This window comes from Pelophylax lessonae, assembly GCF_965119305.1.
Source record: "Pelophylax lessonae genome assembly, chromosome: 11".
NCBI classification, from domain to species: Eukaryota; Metazoa; Chordata; class Amphibia; order Anura; family Ranidae; genus Pelophylax; species Pelophylax lessonae.
In genome coordinates this window covers 231962118-231987889 of record NC_138778.1, presented here as the reverse complement: position 1 = coordinate 231987889, position 25772 = coordinate 231962118, and the positions used below count along the sequence as shown (strand labels likewise).

The window sequence follows — 25772 nt, the reverse complement described above, 5'->3', positions numbered from 1 at the left end:
TCTCTGACATGTATCTTCTTGATCTACAGCAGTGGTCCTCAACCCTGGCCTACTAACAGGCCAGATTTTCAAGATAACTGAAATACATCCCAGGTGATACCATTTGCTGCTCAGTGATTGCAGTACTCTAGTCTGCATCTCCCCAAGGTAATACCTAAAATCTGGCCTGTTAGTGGGCCCTGTAGGTCAGGGTTGAGGACCACTGATCTACAGTTCTGCTGTCAGAATTAACCTCTTGCTGATTTTCAGCAGGGAGCGTGTTGAACATCTGCAGAGAGACAAACTGCCTCCACGATGACAGCAAGTGCCCTTCTCTGTAGCATGTTGGCAGGAGACAGGTGTTATCTTCTCAGGGTGGGGCTGCTTTCTCAGAAAACCATGTTGGACTTTGCACAGGGCTGGCCCAAGACATTGTGCTGCCCGAGTCAAAGAATAAAGTGTTGCCCCCACCCGCCCAAAAAAAAGGCCCCCCTATCCATTATTTTATATAAAATGTAGAAAATATTATATATAGTTATCTTCTTCCATAACTCACCACCAGACTGGTGCACCAAACACCCACTGTCCTTAGTCCTCCTGTCACTATAGTGTCTTCCACGATTCCACGAGCACTGCCCTAGAAGATCCAGCCTGCCCTGTGTGGGATAGAGTGCGCTGATTTCTGACGCCATTGTGCACACTACGATCACGCCAGGGACGTTCCCAGGAGGAGACGCTCCGCCTTCTCATACTCATCAGTTTGCAGCAGTATGAGATGAGGAAATGCCGCCCGTAACGCGTTGCAAACTGATGACACAAAAAACTGCTAAAAAAAATCTTGCCCGTCAATATGCCGCCCCCTTCAAAGTGCCGTCTGGGTCCACTCGGAGGGACACCCGAGAGGTACTAAATTTATTATAATTCTCTGCTGTAGAGTCGGCTTTTCTTCCTCCACATAATTCAGCGGGATCCAATTAAAGGTGCAGGGAAGTCCAGAGCTCTGAATTCATTTTGCAATAAGGAAAGTATTCTGCACAGAAGTGATACGCAAAATAAGCCCTCCACTCCCGGGAGGAATACCGTCCAATAAAAATGAACCACAATATTCAAGCCAGCTGCAAAACAAAATGTTCTTATCGGTGGACCCACCAATCCAATTAGCCGAACTTTATATTTCTGGCTGTATTCATCCCATTCAACATGCAGACTGCTTAAATAAAATGTGCTCTTTTACCATCCCCCCCCCCCCCCCCAACGTGTCACTTCATGTATCTTGTCTGACGTTCGCCAAGCCACCCGCAGATACCTTCAGTCCAGGGGCCTTCAAACTTTCTAAACAAAGGGCCAGTGTACTCTCCTTCATACTTTAAGGGGGCCGCACTGTGGCCAGTAGGAGCAGAAAATGTCTTGGCGTCAGTTAGAGTAAACAGTGGCCCATCGTTAGTGTTAGTGGGAGGAATAGTGCTCCATCGTTGGTATCAGTGGGAGGAATACTGTCCCATCGTTGGTGTCAGTGGGAGGAATAGTGCCTCATCATTGGTGTCAGTGGAGGAATAGTTCTCCATCATTGTTGTCAGTGGGAGGAATAGTGCCCCATCATTAATGTTAGTGGGAGGAATAGTGCTCCACCAGTGGGAGGAATAGTGCCCCATCATTAGTGTTAGTGGGAGGAATAGTGCTCCATCATTGGTATCAGGGGGAGGAATAGTGCCCCATCATTGGTGTCAGTGTAGGAATAGTGCCCCATCATTGGTATCAGGGGGAGGAATAGTGCCCCATCATTGGTGTCAGTGGGAGGAATAGTGCCCCATCATTGGTATCAGGGGGAGGAATAGTGCTCCATCATTGGTGTCAGTGGGAGGAATAGTGCTCCATCGTTGGTGTCAGAGGGAAGAATAGTGCCTCATCATTGGTGTCAGTGGGAGGAATAGTGCTCCATCATTGGTGTCAGTGGGAGGAATAGTGCCCCATCGTTGGTGTCAGAGGGAAGAATAGTGCCTCATCATTGGTGTCAGTGGGAGGAATAGTGCCCTATCGTTGGTATCAGTGGGAGAAATAGTGCCCCATCATTGGTGGTAATGGGAGGAATAGTGCCCTATCGTTGATATCAGTGGGAGGAATAGTGCCCTATCGTTGATATCAGTGGGAGGAATAGTGCCCCATCATTGGTGTCAGTAGGAGGAATAGTGCCTCATTATTGGTGTCAGTGGGAGGAATAGTGCCCCATCATTAATGTCAGTGGGAGCAATAGTACCGCATAAGTGGTGGTAATGGGAGGAATAGTACCCTATCATTGGTGTCAGTGGGAGGAATAGTGCCCCATAAATAAGCAACTAAGGGTGCCTTCACACTGCCCCACTGGGCTTTTGCTAAAGTGCGGGTTAGCTGCACATTCCCATAGACTTCTAGGAGGTCCTGCTATTTGGGTGCGGTTTCAGAAAGCACACCAAAGCTTCTGCATTTTGGAGCACTTTCTGAAACTGCACCCAAACCGCGGGACACCATAGAAGTCTATATGAAAAGCGCAGCCAACTCACGCAAAACCCGCAAATTAGGTTAACTTTGCCCAAAACATAGCAGGACGGCACTCGGGCAGTGTGATGCCGCCCTAAAGAGGACGCCTCCTCACCCACTATCCTCCGGCCTCCCCTGATTTACTAAAACTAGGTGAACCTGTACTCACTTCAAACATTCAGTTATGTAAAGGCAGGGGTTGTAGTTTTCATAAATTCCCCTGCACTTGATTGGATGTTCTTTTAACCTCATTGCACTAAAGGATAACTCAGTTTTTATAAGAAAAATAATGATAGCAATTTTTTTTTAAAAACAGCTGCTGTAAGGGGCTCTGATAAGGCAGTACAGCCAGCCCTCCTGTACTGGGCCCGGGTCCCATCAGTTCAAAAGGGAAGCACCTCCTCCCCATTTGAACTGATGGCTGTACTGTTCACGCCTGTACTGTCTTATTGCAGACACTGATCTGCCTCTTCTGCCTCCCCCTCCAGCGCTCCCAGCTTCTCCTCCTTTTTCCCCCTCAGGGGCATTGTTTCTAGCACATGTGCTCTTTCCATCTGCAGTCTGGGCTCCCCCCGTGCACCCCTTTCCCCGGCAGCGCTGCCGGCTTCCCTCCTCTTCCTTCCTCCGGCTGCTCTGCAGGGGGATAGTTTCTAGCACATGTGCTCTTTCCATCTGCAGTCTGGGCTCCCCCCGTGCGTCCCTTTCCCCAGCAGCGCTGCCGACTTCCCTCCTCTTCCTTCCTCTGGCTGCTCTGCAGGGGGATAGTTTCTAGCACATGCACTCCATCCATCTGTTTTCCGTGCTCCCCCCGTGTGCCCCTTTCCCCAGCAGCACTGCCGGCTTCCTTCCTCTTCCTTCCTCTGGCTGCACTGCAGGGGGATAGTTTCTAGTACATGCACTACTTCCATCTGCTGTCCGGGCCCCCCGTGTGCCCCTTTCCCCAGCAGTGCTGCCGGCTTCCCTCCTCTTCCTTCCTCCGGCTGCACTGCAGGGGGATTGTTTCAAGTACATGCACTCCTTCCATCTGCTGAACGGGCCCCCCGTGTGCCTCTTTCCCCAGCAGCGCTGCCGGCTTCCCTCCTCTTCCTTCCTCCGGCTGCACTGCAGGGGGATAGTTTCTAGCACATGCACTCCTTCCATCTGCTGTCCGGTCCCCCTTGTGCCCCTTTCCCCCGCAGCGATTCCGGCTTCCCTCCTTTCCTTTCCTGCCGGAAGCTGCTGTGGGCACAAGGGGGGATGTTTAAAAGATGGACAGCTGGGGGAAGGGGCTGAAAAATATTAATTTACTGGCCCTTTCCTTTCCTGAATGAACACAGTGAGCGATCGGTACCAATCACTCCTGTGTCCATTCATCACTAAAGCATACGAAACTGTGTTTCTTATGCTTCATTTTGTGAATGACCAGGAAGCCTTGGAGCTGTTCCTATTTGTTCATCTGTGGAGCTGAGGCTACAGAGAAAGGGACTGATAAATCTATGTCCTATGTTACATTTGGGCGGGGGAAGGGGGCCCTGGCAGGTAGGCTGTATGGAGCCCCGTGATTTCTAACAGCAGCCCTGGCTGCTGTTATCTTGCTGTAAAACTAAATGCAATATGGTAACCCGGAGGTGTACAACACGCCCCAAAAATGTCACTTCCTGCTTCTGTGATTGGCTTACTGCTTTTCCCTGAAATTTGCACTAAAATACAAGTCAGGGTTTAGGCATCCCCAGCAATAGGAGTGTCATTTTTGATTAAATACTCCCCAAGGGTATTCTACAGGGATGCAGATCCTGCAAGGGTTAAATACTTCTACAGGGATGCAGATCCTGCAACTTTCCTCATCCGAACACTGAAAGGGCACCAGGTGATTATAATGAAGCAGACCCTCCCAATGAGAAATCAGACCCCTCCCTTAATTTGGGATTAGACCCCACCCATTCAGAACCAGTCTTCACAGGACATGGGGAAACACACAGGTATTATTTCACAGCAACAAAAGGTAGGAATTTTCTACAAAGTTTATTAAAATCCCTGCAATATTCAGAAATCACCCAGAGGGGTGATCCTTCCCTCCCTTTATCCCCAGTAAAAGTGGAGTTCCTCTTTAAATTAGAATGAGTAAATGTAAGGCCCTGGACTGGAGGAATGATTATTTTAGGACTGCAAGCTGCTGGAAAAGGTTCAGCCAGGTAAAAATAAGCAGCATTCATGTGTATCTTTACAACAAAAATACAATACGCAAAGTATTGCAGGATGTGAGTATTCTGAATTCAGTGGCGGCTGATGTTCAAAATTTTTGGGGGGGCGCAAACAGAAAAATGTAACAGGCATTGCTTTGCGGTAAAAAGCGCTGTAAAAAATTGCGTGACTTTGAGGTCACAAAAGTGTGAAAGGGGCCTTCAGTAATTAAGGTATAGTGTGACCCCTTTCAATGCAGAGAGACCAGCGTGCCCCCTTTCAATGCAGAGTGACCAGCGTGCCCCCATTTAATGCAGAAAGACCAGCGTGCCCCCTTTCAATGCAGACAGACCAGCGTGCCCCTTTTCAATGCAGAGTGACCAGCGTGCCCCCATTTAATGCAGAGAGACCATCAAGCCCACTTTCAATGCAGAGAGACCAGCGCAGCGTGCCCTCTTCAATGCAGAGAGACCAGCGCAGCGTGCCCCCCTTCAATGCAGACGGAACAGTGCACTTACCTGCAGCGGCGGCGTCTCCTCGCGTCCTTCCGCCGCCTCCTCCTCGGCCAATGGCATGGTTTTTGCCTTTTCGGCCAATCTCGGACACGCTTCCTGATTGGCCAGGAGGAGGAACTGTGTGACAATAGCAAATTTTCATTCGCTATTGTCACACATTGGGTGGGCCCGGGGTGCACTGCTCTGCGCCCCGGGTCCACCCTTTTCTAAAGCCTATTAGAGCCTCTGGCTCTAATCAGGTGATTAATAAAAACAAAAAAACCCATTGAACTCCATGCGTCCGGCGCCCTGCATGCAGATTAGGGGGCCGGACGCATGGATAGGGGGGGCGGCGCCCCTGCACCCCCAACGCACCAGCCGCCACTGTCTGATTGTCATTTACTGTATTTCATTAAAACTCTAGATAAGGATGTCAGTGATGTCACCGGTCTCTAGTGATTGGATAGGCTGCATTCTCAGTGATGTCACCGCTCTCTAATGAATGGATAGGCTGCATTCTCAGTGATATTACCGGTCTCTAGTGAATGGATATGCTGCATTCTCAGTGATGTCACCGCTCTCTAGTGAATGGATAGGCTGCATTCTCAGTGATGTCACCACTCTCTAGTGATTGGATAGGCTGCATTATCAGTGATGTCACCACTCTCTAGTGAATGGATAGGCTGCATTCTCAGTGATGTCACCACTCTCTAGTGAATGGATAGGCTGCATCCTCAGTGATGTCACCGCTCTCTAGTGATTGGATAGGCTGCATTCTCAGTGATGTCACTGCTCTCTAGTGAATGGATAGGCTGCATTCTCAGTGATGTCACCGCTCTCTAGTGATTGGATAGGCTGCATTCTCAGTGATGTCACCGCTCTCTAGTGAATGGATAGGCTGCATTCTCAGTGATGTCACCACTCTCTAGTGAATGGATAGGCTGCATTCTCAGTGATGTCACTGCTCTCTAGTGAATGGATAGGCTGCATTCTCAGTGATGTCACTGCTCTCTAGTGAATGGATAGGCTGCATTCTCAGTGATGTCACCACTCTCTAGTGAATGGATAGGCTGCATTCTCAGTGATGTCACCGCTCTCTAGTGAATGGATAGGCTGCATTCTCAGTGAACCTTGTATACAGTCAGGAGTCTAGGCCCACCCATTCATCTGAGCACCAATCATTATTGCTATATTTGGACATCACTAATACTTGCTCTAACCAGTACAATACTGGGAGACAGAAAATATTCCACCATCTTGTTTACATGTTCCTAATTTTGAGGGATTTGTTTTTTATCTTTTTGTTGACAATGTATTATTGTCTCTTTCGCCTGGACCAAGATAAAGAGAACCTGTTACCAAACTGAAGCTGAAGCGGACTCGGGATTCTGCCTTAGTTAAGGTCACAAAATGGCCGATTTGTAGGTGACGGGACTTCTTACAGGGAGCATGGGGGTTAAACCTAGCAGACATTGAGCATGTTAATCCATCCCGTTATTTCCTTTCTGTTTTGTGTTTCCTCGGGATCGCTCCTACAATCTTCTTTACGTCTGACTGTAAATAAACTTCCCAAAAAACTTTTCAAGCATTTCCTGACTCCTTCCTTGTCTCTTGTTTTCTTTTTCAGTATGGGGGAGGGGTGCAGAGGTGTATGCGTCTTTGGATGAGTCTTCATTTTTTTAAAAGGAATGTTTTAGAAATAAAATATAAAATGTAGGAGATAGAGAGCACCACACCAATGGTAACGTCCAGATCAGCACAAGTTTCGGGGGTTTGATGGGCCCTTCATCAGGAGAATGAAATCATAATAAGGACAGCCAATTAATAGTGGAAGTGAGCGGGTTTCACTCAAATCCCTGAATGGGACCCCTAAAATTTGCTGGTCTACTAAGGGAATGATACATTTTCTCTGCATTTTACCAATGATTTGTTACTTTCATCTTTCACCTGATAATTACATTCAAGATCCAATCACTGCCTATGGAGTGTCCTACTGGCTGTGTCCGAGTCTCTGTACGGTTGATATACTAAAACTGGTGAGTGGAAAATCTGGTGCAGATGTGCATGGCAGCCAAGAGTTCTAAGTTCTAAGAGACCAACCCCAACGTCTGAAGATGCTTTCCATAACACGCCCTGCACCCCAAAACGTATACAACCGTAGTGGCGGTTGGTGCTCCATGGGCCGGGGGGGGTGGGGGGGTTTTAGACGGAATCCCCCCCCCCCCCCCCCGGACCACACCAGGCCGCACACCCCCGGACCACAGCATGATAGTACAGGACCCCCGGCATACTCACCCATCTACAGTAGCAGGCGACAGCGGCGGCTTCTTCCCCGTCTTTTTCGTCTCCTCCTCCATCCCCAATGGCATGGCTTCTCCTTTTGGCCAATCGGGAAACAGGTCTCAGGACCCGCTTTCTGATTGGCCAGGAGGAAGATCCATGTGACAATAGCGAAACCAATCTCTTAACATTCTACGAGGAGGTGAGCTGTGAGCTAGATAGGGGCAGACCAGTGGATGTGGTATACTTGGATTTCGCTAAGGCGTTTGATGCAGTTCCCCACAAGCGCTTAATTTATAAAATAAGGTCTGCAGGTATCGACAGCAGGGTTTGCTCTTGGATACGTAACTGGCTAAAAGGGCGTGTCCAAAGGGTAGTAATAAACAGCGCATACTCAGACTGATCTGAAGTGGTAAGCGGGGTCCCCCAAGGCTCAGTCCTGGGACCAACCTTGTTCAATTTATTCATAGACAGCATTGAGGACGGGATCAGGAGTTCGATATCAGTTTTTGCAGATGACACAAAATTGGGCAGGGCAATAACTGCACAGCATGAAGCAGATATCCTACAGAATGACCTAGACAAAATAACGGAGTGGGCAACGACATGGCAAATGAGGTTTAATGTGGAGAAGTGTAAGGTTTTGCACTTGGGGACTAAAAACACAAAAGCACAATACACGTTAGGAGGGGAACCCTTTGGGGAATCAAAAATGGAGAAAGATCTGGGAGTCTTGGTTGATGATAGATTAGGCAATAGCATGCAATGTCAAGCGGCAGCTGCCAAAGCCAGCAGAATATTAGCATGCATAAAGAAAGGGATGTATTCCAGAGATAAGACTATAATCCTTCCACTTTATAAAACTCTGGTCCGACCTCATCTGGAGTATTCTGTCCAGTTCTGGTCGCCAGTCCTCAGGAGGGATGTGCTGGAGCTGGAGAGAGTCCAGAGAAGGGCAACTAAACTGATTAGGGGATTGGAGGACCTTAATTATGAAGAGCGTCTGCAATCACTTGATTTATTCTCCCTGGAGAAGAGACGCCTGAGGGGGGACATGATAGCAATTTATAAATATCTCAATGGGGATCTCGGCATAGAAAAACCGCTATTCAGTCAAAGGGATTGCATGAGGACTCGAGGGCATACAATGCGATTAGAGGAGAAGCGTTTTAACTTCAGGCAACGTGGGGGGTTCTTTACTGTTAGGGCTACAAGATTGTGGAATTCTCTACCACAAGAGGTGGTTTCTGTGGGAAGTATGGTGGCTTTCAAAAGACTCTTAGACGTACATCTCAAGGATCAGAACATTCAGGGCTATGTGAGATGATTACAGCCACACACACCTACACAGGTTGAACTGGATGGACTATTGTCTTTATTCAACCTCACCTACTATGTAACTATGTATGTAACTATGAAAGATCCTTAGGAGGGACAACAGTCCAGAGTCTCAATAGGAAAGATCCTTAGTAGGGACAACAGTACAGAGCCCCAATAGGAAAGATCCTTTTACAGTCCATAGTCCCAATAGGAAAGATCCTTAGGAGGGACAACAGTCCAGAGCAGTGGCGGCTGGTGCTCAAAATTGGGGGGGGGGGGGGGGCGCAAACAGAAAAATGTAATAGGCATTGCTTTGCGGCAAAAAATGCTGTAAAAAATTGCGTGACTTTGAGGTCACAAAAGTGTGAAAAGGGCCTTCAGTAAGGTATAGTGTGCCCCCTTTCAATGCAGAGAGACCAGTGTGCCCCCTTTCAATGCAGAGTGACCAGCGTGCCCCCTTTCAATTCAGAGAGACCAGTGTGCCCCCTTTCAATGCAGAGTGACCACCGTGCCCCCATCAATGCAGTGACCAGCATGCCCCCTTCAATGCAGAGAGACCATCATGCCCCCATCAATGCAGTGACCAGCGTGCCCCCTTTCAATGCAGAGAGACCAGCATGCCCTCTTTCAATGCACAGTGACCAGTGTGCCCCTTTCAATGCACAGTGACCAGCATGCCCCTTTCAATGCACAGTGACCAGTGTGCCCCCTTCAAAGCAGTGACCAGCGTGCCCCCTTCAATGTAGTGACCAGCGTGCCCCCTTTCAATTCAGTGACCAGTGTGCCCCCTTTCAATGCAGAGTGACCAGCGTGCCCCCTTTCAATTCAGAGAGACCAGTGTGCCCCCTTTCAATGCAGAGTGACCACCGTGCCCCCATCAATGCAGTGACCAGCATGCCCCCTTCAATGCAGAGAGACCATCATGCCCCCATCAATGCAGTGACCAGCGTGCCCCCTTTCAATGCAGAGAGACCAGCATGCCCTCTTTCAATGCACAGTGACCAGTGTGCCCCTTTCAATGCACAGTGACCAGCATGCCCCTTTCAATGCACAGTGACCAGTGTGCCCCCTTCAAAGCAGTGACCAGCGTGCCCCCTTCAATGTAGTGACCAGCGTGCCCCCTTTCAATTCAGTGACCAGCGTGCCCCCTTCAATGCAGTGACCAGCGTGCCCCCTTCAATGCAGAGACCAGCGTACATGCCCCCTTCAATGCAGTGACCAGCGTACATGCCCCCTTCAATGCAGTGACCAGCGTGCGTGTGTGCCGCCTTCAATGCAGTGTGGGTCCCACCCCCCCCCCCCCCGAGACTAGTGCACTTACCTGGAGCCCTGGAGTATGGGTGAGCCTTGACAGGTGTTCTCCTTGGGTGAGTACATGACCGGGATGAATATTCTAGAAGCACAGCCTTCTCTGTACATACTGTAATTTCCATCCATACCTTCCTCTGTAGTGAGAGCACCATTCACCTGCAGTGCCAGCATAACGAGGAAAGGGGTTGGCTCTCTTATAAGGAGATGTGCACTGTCTGCAGGATGTAGAGGAGCCCAATGAGCGGACTGCACACTACGGTCACAGTGACTATGCAGCCTCGGTGAGGGTGTCCTACACACAGACACAGCAGCCCACCTTCCCTCACACTGGCCGGTACAGATGGAGAAGGACGAGGATGAGGACGAGCCCCGAACACAGGAACACTCAGCCGCGGCTTCTCTTCACTGTGTCCCCCGGCGGCGCGTCTGCTTGAGTCCTCCCGCTCCCGCCTCCTCCTCGGCCAATGGCATGGGGTTTGCCTTGCGGCCAATCAGGAAGCCAGTATTAGACCGGCTTCCTGATTGGCCAGGAGGAGGATCGGTGTGACAATAGCGAATTTTCATTCGCTATTGTCACACAATGGGTGGGCTCGGTGGAAAACTGCTCTGCGCCCCGGGACCACCCTTTGCATCACCCTATTAGAGCCTCTGGCTCTAATCAGGTGATTTAAAAAAAATAAAAACCCATTAAGCTCCATGCGTCCGGCGCCCCTGCATGTAGATTAGGGGGCCGGACGCATGGATGGGGGGGCGGCGCCCCTGCGCCCTCAATACACCGGCCGCCACTGGTCCAGAGCCCCAATAGGAAAAGTCCTTAGGAGGGACAACAGTCCAGAGCCCCAATAGGAAAGATCCTTAGGAGGGACAACAGTCCAAAGTCCCAATAGGAAAGATCCTTAGGAGGGACAACAGTCCAAAGTCCCAATAGGAAAAGTCCTTAGGAGGGACAACAGTCCAGAGCCCCAATAGGAAAAGTCCTTAGGAGGGACAACAGTCCAGAGCCCCAATAGGAAAGATCCTTAGGAGGGACAACAGTCCAGAGCCCCAATAGGAAAAGTCCTTAGGAGGAATAACAGTCAAGAGTCACAATAGGAAATGTCCTTAGGAGGGACAAGTCCAGAGCCCCAATAGGAAAGATCCTTAGGAGGGACAACAGTCCAGAGCCCCAATAGGAAAAGTCCTTAGGAGGGATAACAGTCCAGAGCCCCAATAGGAAAAGTCCTTAGGAGGGATAACATTTAAGAGTCACAATAGGAAAAGTCCTTAGGAGGGATAACAGTCAAGAGTCACAATAGGAAAAGTCCTTAGGAGGGACAAGTCCAGAGCCCCAATAGGAAAGATCCTTGTGAGGGAAAAGTTCCTTCTGTGAAAGATTCAATCACCTGGGAAGATGTGTGATTGAGCCCACCACCGGCACACAGATTGCTCGCTCACCTACAATAGATGATCCCGGAGCCAACAGGAAGGTCAAAATACACCGATTCCTTCAGCCTGGGATAAGGCATAACTGGTGCAAAGAGGTCCCGACCACTCCAATATTTACCGAATGTCACAGCATGTATGATAACAGTAAAACAATATCTCTGTATGTCTAAAACGCACACTTTATTGTTATGAACACTTACACAGTAATCCTCTTGTAATGATGCATATAAAGGCAGGTATGGATACAGCTCCAAACACCTATGTGTTCCACTTGAAAGATTCTGGATAGCAGCGGGTGACATCACGAAATGTGGCTCCTTCTACCCCTACGCGTTACGTCCTACAGGACGTTGTCAAACCTTACTTTATATACATAATTTCAAGAGGATTACTGTGTAAGTGTTCATAACAATAAAGCGTGCGTCCATACATACAGAATAAGAACAGATACTGAGAATTACACCCGGCATACAGGACAGGAGAAGTGGTACTGTGCAGAGTCCATACATACAGAATAAGAACAGATACTGAGAATTACACCCAGCATACAGGACAGGAGAAGTGGTACTGTGCAGAGTCCATACATACAGAATAAGAACAGATACCGAGAATTACACCCAGCATACAGGACAGGAGAAGTAGTACTGTGCAGAGTCCATACATACAGAATAAGAACAGATACTGAGAATTACACCCGGCATACAGGACAGGAGAAGTAGTACTGTGCAGAGTCCATACATACAGAATAAGAACAGATACTGAGAATAACACCCAGCATACAGGACAGGAGAAGTAGTACTGTGCAGAGTCCATACATACAGAATAAGAACAGATACTGAGAATTACACCCGGCATACAGGACAGGAGAAGTAGTACTGTGCAGAGTCCATACATACAGAATAAGAACAGATACTGAGAATTACACCCGGCATACAGGACAGGAGAAGTGGTACTGTGCAGAGTCCATACATACAGAATAAGAACAGATACTGAGAATTACACCCGGCATACAGGACAGGAGAAGTAGTACTGTGCAGAGTCCATACATACAGAATAAGAACAGATACTGAGAATAACACCCAGCATACAGGACAGGAGAAGTAGTACTGTGCAGAGTCCATACATACAGAATAAGAACAGATACTGAGAATTACACCCGGCATACAGGACAGGAGAAGTAGTACTGTGCAGAGTCCATACATACAGAATAAGAACAGATACTGAGAATAACACCCAGCATACAGGACAGGAGAAGTAGTACTGTGCAGAGTCCATACATACAGAATAAGAACAGATACCGAGAATTACACCCAGCATACAGGACAGGAGAAGTGGTACTGTGCAGAGTCCATACATACAGAATAAGAACAGATACCGAGAATTACACCCGGCATACAGGACAGGAGAAGTAGTACTGTGCAGAGTCCATACATACAGAATAAGAACAGATACTGAGAATTACACCCGGCATACAGGACAGGAGAAGTAGTACTGTGCAGTCAATAATAATAATAATAATAATAATAGTGGAGAGAGGAGGATGCAGTTCCCGCTCCTCCCTATAGTGGCCGCTGTCTCAATAAGTTGTATTTCCTGGCTGCCTCCTGCACCGTTCTGTCTCTTCCTTTCGCTGTCCAGAGTTGCAGTACCTCTGTCCCTCCTCTAGCGGCCGCTGTGTCTCCTCAGACACTGTACCGCATGTGTGTCCTCCTGTCTCATGGGCCGCATGTCGCGCCACTCTCTTGACGTCACTGCCCTGCGACTGCCAAGATGGCGGCGCTGTGTGAGGAGCTCACGTTGTGCGGGTTGCAGGGATCCGGTGTCGGTGGAGTGCAGGGATTGGAGGCGGGCGGGGACGGTGACAGGGTGCTGCTGACGGAGGCGGAGAGGACGGTGACGTTGTATAAGGTAGGGGGGCTCCTGTGTTTTGGGGGGACAGGGAGCAGTCATGTCTGGGCCTCTTATCCTGGGGGGGGGGGGGTGATATGGGAGCTGCCAGCATTTATCAGTTCAGATTTTGGGGGGGGGGGGGGTTAAAAGCAGCCAAGACAGTCCTATTCCCCCCCCCCCCAATACCAGAGATCAGGGCTCTCACCTCATCCCTGTAATCCAGAACACCCAATAATTACACAGATCCTGAGGCTGATATAATGCAGAGGAGGCACCAAGGGAGTTTACCGCTTCCAGGCCGCCCACCGCAGAAATACTGCAGCAGGCAGCCCCTCCCCCCCGCGTGAACTGCCGTAGTTCTACGTCGGTCGCGCGCCTGCAGCTTGGGGGCGAGTGCGCGCCGCCGCGCTCCCACGCCATTCCTCAGCGCGGACTCCGATGCACGGATCAGGCGGCTCCGTTTGCAGTCTGACACCGGTGATCGTTCCCCACTGAGAGAGAAGGACGGTCGGCTGTTGTAAACACATCTGACTGTTCTTCTCCCTGGAATGATCACAGAGCGCCTGTGATCCTTCTATATAGGATCACATGTCTCTGTGATCATTTCACAAGCCGAACCCCCATACAGTTAGAAACACTCCCCTAGTCTCATATTTAACCCCTTGATCACCCCACACTGTTAACCCCTTCCCTGCCAGTGTCATTTTTACAGTAACAGTGCATATGTATAGCACTGATTACTGTAGAAATGTCACTGGTAACCCCAAAAGTGTCAAAAATGTCAGTCAAGGGTCCGATCTGTCCGCCGCAATGTCGCAGTCCCGCTAAAAATCGCTGATTGCCGCCATTACTAGTAAAAAAAAGAACAATAAAAATGACAAATCTTTCCTGTAGTTTGTAGACGTGATAACTTTTGCGCAAACCAATCGAAATACACTGATTGTGATTTAGTTTAACAAATATGTAGCAGAAAACAAATTGGCCTAAAATGTTAAAATGTTTTGATTTTTAAATTATTATTATTATTTTTTTTTTTTTTGGGAATGTCATAGCAGAATGTGAGCAATATTATTATTTTTTTTTTCCCAGAATTGTTGCTCTTTTTTTGTTTATAGCGCAAAAAATAATCGCACAGGTGATCAAATACCACCAAAAGAAAACTCTGATTGTGGGGAAAAAAGTACATCAGTTTTATTTGGGTACAGCGTTGCATGACCGCGCAATTGTCAGGTAAAATAACGCAGAGCCGAATCGCAAAAAAAATGCCCCCTTAATGACCAGGCCATTTTTTGCGATTCGGCTCTGCGTTACTTTAACCGACAATTGCGCGGTCGTGCAACGCTGTACCCAAATAAAACTGATGTACTTTTTTCCCACAATCAGAGTTTTCTTTTGGTGTTATTTGATCACCTCTGCGATTTTTATTTTTTGTGCTATAAACAGAAAAAGAGCGACAATTCTGGGGGAAAAAAAAAACAATATTTTTCTCATTCTGCTATGACATTCTCAATAAAAAAAAAAAAAAAAAAATTAAATATCAAACTTTTTCATCATTTTAGGCTAATTTGTATTCTATTACATATTTTTGATAAAAATAATCCCAATAAGCGTATTTTGATTGGTTTGTGCAAAAGTTATGGCATCTACAAACGACGGGAAAGATTTATGTCATTTTTATTTATTTTTTTACTAGTAATGGCGGCGATCTGCGATTTTTAGCGGGACTGCGACATTGCGGCGGACAGATCGGACCCCTAACTGACATTTTTGACACTTTTTGGGGGACCAGTGACATCACTACAGTAATCGGTGCTATAAATATGCACTGTCACTGTAATAATGACACTGGCAGGGAAGGGGTTAACAGCAGGGGCAATCAAAGGGTTAAATGTGTCCCTAGGGGATGCTTTCTAACTGGGTGGGGGATGGGCTTGCTGCATGAACGCAGAGACCTGTGTTCCTAAATAGGAGGATCCCTGTGTTCATTACTGACAGAACAGCGGCCTGCTGTGTTTACAACACCACACCACCGTTCTGTCTCTATGGGGAGCGATCATGGGTGCCCATTGGACATCGCAGCTGTGGGACCCGCGAATCGGCTTCCTCCTGTGGCGAACGGGAGCGCGCCTCCGCAGCGACGTACAGGTACGTCATTTCACGGGACAGAGCCAACCTGCCGCAGTATATGTACTGCTGGTGGTCAGCAAGGGGTTAATCGGCCACAGAATGGGTGTAATTAATGTGTGTCCTGGTATGAAGGGATGAGGGGGTAACCTGAGGTCAGCCTCCCGCACTCTGGAGCTGGGGTGGGACCTCCGTCCTTAAAAAGACACTGGTTGGCTGCATTTGTGGAAGCTGGCAGCCATTGGTTTTCCCTTCTGTTGATCCCACCTATGATCACTCCTCTCGCCAGGGTCTGGAGGGTTTCCTTCTGCTGTAAAAATGCCCCATTGCCTGGCTTCTGGTCAGGGGGAACAAGCAGGACGCCAGTGAAGTCACAGCTGGTTCAGTGTTAATGAGTCTGCATGAACAATCGGGAGATGGAGGAAGAGTGTCTCAGTTGGGGAATTTTATAAGCTAACCAACAGGTTTCTGGGAGTGGCCTCCCCCTTCTTCAGGGCTGTACTCCTCAGAGGAGGGCTGTGAGAGGGTGTAATATATCCAATCAGCGTCTCCGTGTGTTGTGGAGCCGACCTGCCAGTCAGGGATCCGGCATTTCAAGGTGAGGTGGTGCATTGTGGAGCCACCCTGACAGCCAATGAACCGGCATTTCCAGGGGAGGTGGTGCATTGTGAAGCCACCCTGACAGCCAGGGTTTTGGCATTTCCAGGGGAGGTGGTGCATTGTGGAGCCAACCTGACAGCCAGGGAACTGGGATTTCCAGGGGAGGGGGTGCAGTGTGGAGCCAACCTGACAGCCAATGAACCGGCATTTCCAGGGGAGGTGGTGCATTGTGAAGCCACCCTGACAGCCAGGGTTTTGGCATTTCCAGGGGAGGTGGTGCATTGTGGAGCCAATCTGACAGCCAGGGAACCGTCATTTCCAGGGGAGGTGGTGGATGTATTATACATGATGGGGGATTGTGAGCTGGGTGAGGACAGAGATCAGCAGCTGTGGTGTCATTATTTGTCATCTGAATAACTTTATTGACACTTTGTTTCTGTACATTGTACAGGTGTCGGATCAGAGGCCGCTGGGAAGTTGGACGGTAAAACAAGGGCAGCGGGTGACGTGTCCGGCGGTGTATAATACCGGCACCGGGGAGTGCCTGGTGGTCCATGATGACAAGGTAATCCTCCTGTGTGTGCGGGATCTGCTCTGTTACTATCCGGAGATCAGATATACAAGACTCCGCCCACAGTACAACAAGACTCCACCCATAAGTTCTGCAGCCTCGTCTCCCCCTCTTCCCTCCGCTGACTCTCTATATTTCTCTGCAGGTGATCCGGATTTGGAAGGAGGACGACGTCAGCTTGGAAAAAGTCTTCAAAGCAACGGTGAGATGATTTCCAGTCGGCTTTATCCTTCCCTTCACATTCCTCCTAACCCCTTCACACCCAACGGAACGCAAATATGTGGCCTCGGGTTCAGGGGTTGTACCGGGGCGATGGCTGCAGCTAGAGGCGCCACCCCGGCAACCGTTGTTGAGAGCCGATGGTCGATTTTCTTGTAATAACAACCGATGTGGCTGAGCAGCCGTCATTGCAAAGAGCGGGAGGGGACCCCCCCGTTCATAACTGACAGAACAGCGGTGTGCCGTGTTTACAACAGCAGACCGCCATTCTGTCTCCGGGGAGAGCGATCGCAGGTGTCCGGCAGCAATTGCAGCCGCCAGACCCGCTGATTGGCTTCCCCTGTGACCAATGGGCGCGTGCATACACCCCCGCTAGCAGTCCTGCGTAGCAGTGTACAGGTACGACATTTCGCGGGACAGATCTGCAGTAAAACCACGGCGGCTGGCCGGCAAGCCGTTAAAGTAGCACAGTGCTGATCAGCAAAAAAATGGCCTGGTCGTGAAGGGGGTTAAAACTTTAGGAGGTCAATCGGTTAAAAACAAATCCCTAATGACACCTCCCGTATTTGGATGTTCCTTGCAGTGTCTTCCTATGGTTTGTGGGCGGAGTTATTAGCAGTGTACTGGATACAATGTATCTCGGGGCAGTGTACTGGATACAATGTATCTCGGGGCAGTGTACTGGATACAATGTATCTGGGGCAGGGTACTGGGTACAATGTATTTGGGGCAGTGTACTGGGTACAATGTATCTGGGGCAGGGTACTGGATACAATGTATCTCGGGCAGGGTACTGGATACAATGTATCTCGGGCAGTGTACTGGATACAATGGATCTGGGGCAGTGTACTGGGTACAATGTATCTGGGGCAGGGTACTGGATACAATGTATCTCGGGCAGGGTACTGGATACAATGTATCTCGGGCAGTGTACTGGATACAATGGATCTGGGGCAGGGTACTGGATACAATGGATCTGGGGCAGGGTACTGGATACAATGGATCTGGGGCAGGGTACTGGATACAATGTATCTGGGGCAGGGTACTGGGTACAATGTATCTGGGGCAGGGTACTGGATACAATGGATCTCGGGCAGGGTACTGGATACAATGTATCTCGGGCAGTGTACTGGATACAATGGATCTGGGGCAGGGTACTGGATACAATGGATCTCGGGCAGTGTACTGGATGCAATGAATCTGGGGCAGTGTACTGGATACAATGTATCTCGGGCAGTGTACTGGATACAATGGATCTTGGGCAGTATACTGGATACAATGGATCTCGGGCAGTGTACTGGATACAATGGATCTCGGGCAGTGTACTGGATGCAATGGATCTGGGGCAGTGTACTGGATACAATGTATCTGGGGCAGTGTACTGGGTACAATGTATTTGGGGCAGTGTACTGGATACAATGGATCTGGGGCAGTGTACTGGATACAATGGATCTGGGGCAGGGTACTGGATACAATGTATCTGGGGCAGTGTTGCCATTATAGAGAGCCCTGTCTTTTGTTTTGTATACTGCAGAATTTGTTGTGGTGTCAGTTGTGTAAATGTTTGTTTTCCTCCATCTGCAGCTTTCCGCAGAGGTTTGTCGAATCCACAGCCTTCCAGACGCTGATCCGCTCATCCTGTTTCGTCACGGAGCCGTCCGCCACTTAGACACGCTGCTCGCTGATCCTCACCAAGAAGTTGAAAATGTTTTATCGCAAGAAGAGACCATCAAGTATGTTCTGTACCCAGAGGGTGGTCTGAGTCAGATGATAGGGATTTTGGTTTTATCTCAGCACTTCCTCTGCATTTCCTGGCTCTGCATATCTGCCATGAGCAGTATGAGATGTCGGATTTAGGCTCTGTTCACATTTATGATAATTGGATACGTTTTGAACCGCATCCTATTTGGACAACGTGAATCGGCAGCCTTCTCAGTGCGGCCTGTTCACATGGGTGGGAACCAGGGAAAATAAATTGCCCCAGACTCCCTCGCTGAAACTGCGCCCGGAGTGTTAGTGTTACTAAAGTAATGTCATTTTTTTAAATTAAAATACCAAACATGTTCTGTCCTGATCCAAGCCCCCCCCCCCCCCCCCCCCACCAGCAATCTTGGCTCCTCCCCTTCTTCGTATATTCCATAGCAAGCTGTTTGCTGAGGGGACACACGGTGTCTGCTCGCTCCCGAGCTGTGTGTCTATGGAGACTTAAGCTGGATACACATTTTACCATTTCCTTTTAGATTTACCAAAACCATCTAATGTGAGGTCAAACCTAAACACTTCCAATCTGTATGCAGTCAGGCCGGCCCTTGCATTACATAGTTGAAGGTAAATCTAAAGGCAATCTAACTACAAAAGTTGTATAGTGTGTATCCAGCCTTAGCCCCGCCCCCTCATCCTCCTCACTGCATTTGATTGACAGCAGCATGAACCAATGGCTGTGTGAAGAGGAGGAGAGGGGAGAAGAGATGCAGCCATGCACAGCGCTGGATCTAAGGTGGAGGACAGAGAAATGTAAAGGAAATAAGGCATTAAAATAATGTTTTTAGCTTTAGTATCACTTTAATGGTATATTCCTGAGAATGTAAAAGGGAGAGCCGGAACGTCCTATAGGGTGTGGTTTCTCGCCTTGTGCCTGAAGTGGACATCCTATTGGGGGGGGGTTTCCCGCCCTGTGCTTGAAGTGGATGTCCTATTGGCGGGGGGGTTTCTCGCCCTGTGCTTGAAGTGGATGTCCTATTGGCGGGGGGGTTTCTCGCCCTGTGCTTGAAGTGGATGTCCTATTGGCGGGGGGGTTTCTCGCCCTGTGCTTGAAGTGGATGTCCTATTGGCGGGGGGGTTTCTCGCCCTGTGCTTGAAGTGGATGTCCTATTGGCGGGGTGGTTTCTCGCCCTGTGCTTGAAGTGGACGTCCTATTGGGGGGGGGGTGGTTTCTCGCCCTGTGCTTGAAGTGGACGTCCTATTGGGGGGGGGGGGTCTCTCGCCCTGTGCTTGAAGTGGAAGTCCTATTGGGGGGGGGGGTGTCTCGCCCTGTGCTTGAAGTGGACGTCCTATTGGGGGGGTTCTCACCCTGTGCCTGAAGTGGACGTCCTATTGGAGGGGGGGAGGTTTTCTCACCCTATGCTTGAAGTGGACATCCTGTTTGGGGGGGGGGGGGGGGTTCTTGCCCTGTGCCTGAAGTGGGTGTCTTATTGGTGGGGGGGGGGGGGTTCTCAACATGTGCTTGAAGTGGACCTCCTATGGGGGGGGGGGGGGGTTCTCACCCTGTGCCTGAAGTGGACCTCCTATCGGGGGGGTTCTCACCCTGTGCCTGAAGTGGACCTCCTATGGGGGAGGGTGGGGGTTTCTCACCCTGTGCATGAAGTGCCCATCCTATTGGGGGGGTTCTCCCCCTGTGCCTGAAGTAGATGTTCTATGGGGGGGGGGGGACCCACTTCCCACCCTGTGCTTTAAGTGGATGTCTGTGTCCTATGGGGGGGGGGGGGTTTCTTGCCCTGTGCCTGAGGTGGATGGCCTATTGGGATGGGGTTAGTTCTCACCCTGTGTATGGGGGGGGGGGGGGTTGCTCACCCTGTGCCTGATGTGGACATCCTATTGGGGGGATTGCTCACTTTGTGTATCAGGTGGGCATCTTGCACTCTTTCTCTTGTTTTTATGTCTTCCACTTCTGGGCTTCTCTCACCATTCTCTTCTCTTGTCTTGTAGGTGGTCGGAGATGTTTCTGGAAGATGGACAACCCATATTAATGTTCATTACAGAAAAGGTACGCTCTCGGTAATCTTAGTCTCTGTAGGTGCTGACATGTAGAAGGTTGTGTCAGTGGAATGGAGCTTCATATGGTGAGATATGGACGCTGTCTTGTGTTGAGAGAACATTCTCCTACAGGGGCTGCCATTGCCAGGAGCCGTATACTAGAAGTTGTTGTGGAGTGGGGAAAGTGTGTATAGGGGGGAGGGGGGAGTCCATCACATTTATCGCCTTTGGTGATTTTTTTGATGTCTTCTTTGCAGGTTACAGATTTTTATGTAAACATTTGGAAGCCGAGTCCTGGTGTAACGCTGAGATATAAGCTGGGGGTGTTCACAGAGGAATCCCGAATCCTGAACTTCACTGCAAGTCTGAAGAAAAATGCTGTGTCTCTATTAATTTTGTGTAAGTAAAAGTTTTCTGTCTGCAAGCCTAGGTTACTCAAAATAAATTTTTCACATATTGGCCAATTATTGGCTGGATCACCCACTGGCTTCTCATGTCTACAGTGGTGATATCGGAGTTCTGTAGTTCCTCGCTTCTACTGGCAGATTCCCTATAGTAGGGGTGAGAAATCCAGCATGGATGGTGAGGACACCCATAGTGGGCACACAAAGCGTACAGACCCGGGAACTCCTCATAATGGGCGCACAAGGTGTACAGACCCGGGAACTCAGCACAGGGATGGTGAGAACCCCTCATAATGGGCACAGCGGGGGTACAGACCCAGGAACTCAGCACAGGGATGGTGAGAACCCCTCATAATGGGCACAGCAGGTGTACAGACCCGGGAACTCAGCACAGGGATGGTGAGAACCCCTCATAATGGGCACAGCGGGGGTACAGACCCAGGAACTCAGCACAGGGATGGTGAGAACCCCTCATAATGGGCACAGCAGGTGTACAGACCCGGGAACTCAGCACAGGGATGGTGAGAACCCCTCATAATGGGCACAGCGGGGGTACAGACCCAGGAACTCAGCACAGGGATGGTGAGAACCCCTCATAATGGGCACAGCGGGTGTACAGACCAGGGGACTCAGCACAGGGATGGTGAGAACCCCTCATAATGGGCACAGCGGGGGTACAGACCCAGGAACTCAGCACAGGGATGGTGAGAACCCCTCATAATGGGCACAGCGGGTGTACAGACCAGGGAACTCAGCACAGGGATGGTGAGAACCCCTCATAATGGGCACAGCGGGGGTACAGACCGGGGAACTCAGCACAGGGATGGTGGGAACCCCTCATAATGGGCACAGCGGGGGTACAGACCCAGGAACTCAGCACTGGGATGGTGAGAACCCCTCATAATGGGCACAGCGGGGGTACAGACCAGGGAACTCAGCACAGGGATGGTGAGAACCCCTCATAATGGGCACAGCGGGTGTACAGACCCGGGAACTCAGCACAGGGATGGTGGGAACCCCTCATAATGGGCACAGCGGGTGTACAGACCCGGGAACTCAGCACAGGGATGGTGGGAACCCCTCATAATGGGCACAGCGGGTGTACAGACCCAGGAACTCAGCACAGGAATAGTGGGAACCCCTCATAATGGGCACAGCAGGTGTACAGACCTGGGAACTCAGCACAGGGTTGGTGGGAACTCCTCATAATGGGCACAGCGGGTGTACAGACCCGGGAACTCAGCACAGGGATGGTGGGAACCCCTCATAATGGGCACAGCGGGTGTACAGACCCAGGAAATCAGTGCATAGTGGGAAGCCTCTCATATGAACTATTATCTCTCGGTGGAGCTTGTAGCACAGTTCATTCCTTCACACCTGTAAGCAATGCTTTAATTGTCTCTTAGTAATTTATTTCTCTGTTCTTTTGTATGGGGTTTAAACTGCCTATTTGTCTCTCCAGACTCTACAGGACATGTGTGCCAGTCTCTGGTTCCATTGGTTCAGTCCAGTGAGGGGGCGGAGCCTGTGCTGTCAATGTCGTCTCTTCTCCACCTACAAGAACCTGCTGATAGCGGAGCTTTGATTCTTCTCGATGACACCCACCTGGCAACTCTGACACCCTCTGCAACAAAACAGAAAGGTAATAATCGGTCTTTAGTTACTGCTGGGAATGTTGAGGGTGTGAACTCCTCGGGAATACACGTTCGGTCTTCTGATAATCTTCTTGTAGAGTGTGGACTGTCTGTCTGTCTGATTTTTCATATGAGAGCAAACCAATATTGGAATTAGAAGCGGATCTTCCCTTCTTTCCATGAGCAGATTTGTGATCAGTTCTAAAGGACCTGTGTTGGCTCCTATTAGTGTAATAATTGTTTTTGGTATCTTTACTCTTAGATCGCCTCTGTATATGGAACACGTCATTCCAGACAATGCAGGACTGTAAGGAGTTCTCACAGAAGATAACCCATCAGGTAATATATAAGAGCACTAACCGATCCATAAATCTGGATGGAGTACCCCCTTCATCTGTTCCCAAGGCTCCTGGAGGTCTGAGTACCCCAAATCTTAGGTGCAACCCTGCAAAGTTTGGGAAAATTAGTCATCAAAACTATAAGTTGAACCCCATTGTCCACTTCCTACAGCTGATAAAGGCTGAAGAGGAAGTGCCTAGAGTTGGGATATAGGATACAGATGCCTCGTTTCCACTGAACGGAGCGGTTCGGGTCGGTACAGTTTGGAAGGGTTCGAATGGTCCGGTCTATTCAGGTGAGCGTTTCCACTGTAAGTCGGGCCACCAGGGGCCATGCGGGGTTTACACCAAATGAGGTGTTTGTTTTGCGCTTTCGTTTGACGTGATAATTGATAGTTTCCTGTCCGCCAATCAGTGGAATGTATCGCGTGACGCCAGTAGCTCCGCCCTAACCGTACCATACCATTTGCTATGGCCCTACATCTGAAGGAGGACCAGGAATGGTGTGGTTTGGTTCGCTTGTATGGGCCACTTTCATAATGGAAACACTCAAATTAGCGTACCGACCCAAACCGATCCGCTCAGTGGAAACGAGGCAAGAGTGTTCCTTCTGGGGGACACAGGTGACCACTGGGCTTTAAGTCCCACCTAGAGGAGGTCGGGCATTTGGGGAAAAAGTTGATTCATCCTCCATGGATGGTACCCCTCCTGAAATCTTAGCCAAATGCCTGCTGACTGGAGACAGCCATGGTCAATGTACTGGACTGTAAAATAGTAAATGGGAAAGCCTTTGCCAGGATTTTTTTTTGTCATTGATTTGCATTGACTCTTTGAACGTTGCCTCCTGTACAACAGGAAGTGGGAGTAAATTCTTAAAAGTGAAACTTCACTCTCCCAAATCACCATTTTTATTATTTGTAAAATAGAAGGACACTAATGCGCTGCTACAGCTGGCGGATGGGAAAATGCCAGGGATAAAGACGTAGTGACTAAATGAAAGCGGAGTTCCGGCCACGAAAATGTTTAATAGAAATCCCCCCGGGACAGTCAGGGCTAGTACATTCCACAATGGATAACCTCTGATCTGTCCCGGTTCGCACTTACCTTTTAGAAGAAATACTTACCTTGAAAATTTCTTCTCCAGCGCTGCCATCAAGGATGTGGGCAGCTGAAGCCAGGGCGTCCTCTTCTGCGTCCTCTTCTACCAGAATGCGCCTGCACTGGCCCTGCTCGTCACTTCCGGTGCGCGCGCGTCATCCCTCCACAGCTTCTGGGCATGCCCAGAAGCTGTTTAGCAGGGAATGAGCGCCCGCACCGGAAGAGACGAGCAGGGCCGGTGCAGGCGCATTGATTCCTGGGAGCGATGACGTTCAGCTCCCAGGAATCAATGCAAAGAGGAAGTGACGGAACGGGACGCAGCTGTAGAGGGAGGAAGTGGAAGAAAGTAGGGCTGCACGATATTGGGGAAAAAAGAACATTGCGATATTTCGTTTTCAACTATATATATATCACAATATTTCTCTGGGTGGAATGCAGACGACGGATTAGTCAGAGTCGGGACTCACAGTTGTGGTAGGAGGTAGAAGAACACAGCCCGACATGACATGCACACGTTCCCTCTGCCGCCCTGGAGCTAGTTCTCTTGACCGAGCGGTGAGCGCGGCACAGCGAACCAATCACGTGAGTAGCGGCACAGCGAACCAATCAGGTGTGCAGGCACACGTGATTGGTTAGCTGTGCAGCTGCTCACGGCGCGCTGCTCACCGCTGAGCGTGTTGGACAGCTGCCAGCACTGTGAGTCCTCCTCCTCCCCCCGAGTCCCGACTTCTCCCTGCCTAATGGTAATTATCGTGTCTTCGGCGATATGAATATCGCCCACTCCCGCAGAACGATAGTCGATATCACATCGACTATCGTTCAGCCCTAGAAGAAAGGTGAGTATATTTTTCTTCAATAACAAGGTAAGTAAACAAAAACAAAAAAATCGTAACTATCCAATTCTTTTTCAGGTGACCAAAAGCAAGCGGATGGCCCAAAATTGATTATGTCGATTTTGTGGCCGGAACTCCGCTTTAAAAGGTGAATTGCTGCTACCACCAAAGTCAAGTACTCAAATATAAATTAAATAATCATGTGAAGGTGGTGCGCTATTATGAATACAATGAAAAATTAAAATAAAGGTGCTATTCAATTTGCATAAGCATTTTCAAACTTATAAAATGTACTTCTATACATATGTGTCAATCCTGCACCGTGCAATAAATCCAAAATATATGTGAATGAGTAACAAATGACAAAGTATTGTGGAAATATTTTCCAATAAGTGGTGCTTCTGTGAATCACTTTTGGCATGCGGTGCTTCTTCAAAAACTTCAGTGCCACATTCATCCACCAGGTGTCAGCCTTTGAGTGCAACGCGCGCTCGCCTGCAGCGCAAAGGCAATGTGCAGTATATAGTAAGCCAATCCACCTGGTGGGAGTCCTATGGTTTCCCTCATAAATCAGACTGGGTATGCACACACAGCAGCAGCCGGTCCGAGCAGTCAGCATCGACGAGTCTGACTGCTCGGACCGGCTGCTGTTTCTGTATGTGTGCATACCCAGTCTCATTTATAAGGAGGAAACCATAGGCGCACACACTCTCTTGCATGCATGCTTGAGCTAAGGGCATGTGGGTTCCAGGAAGTAAATGCTACATGAATCATTTGCCCTTAATAAAGATGCCCACGGCCAGAAATGCTCGGGGGGTGTTTTTC

The 25772-nt window shown here is 49.4% G+C and overlaps 1 protein-coding gene across 1 annotated transcript in view; it reads left to right on the top strand.

Annotated features, from left to right (window-relative positions):
• Positions 1–13202: 13202 nt before the first annotated feature.
• Positions 13203–25772, top strand: part of NOL11 (nucleolar protein 11) — a 33149-nt gene continuing 20579 nt past the window's right edge. The window contains exons 1-8 of the mRNA XM_082272631.1: positions 13203–13391; positions 16549–16662; positions 16814–16870; positions 18472–18620; positions 20593–20650; positions 20898–21039; positions 22507–22686; positions 22941–23017. Coding sequence (XP_082128757.1) covers positions 13254–13391; positions 16549–16662; positions 16814–16870; positions 18472–18620; positions 20593–20650; positions 20898–21039; positions 22507–22686; positions 22941–23017 — 915 coding nt within the window. The 5' untranslated portion in view covers positions 13203–13253. The remainder of the gene's footprint in view (positions 13392–16548; positions 16663–16813; positions 16871–18471; positions 18621–20592; positions 20651–20897; positions 21040–22506; positions 22687–22940; positions 23018–25772) is intronic.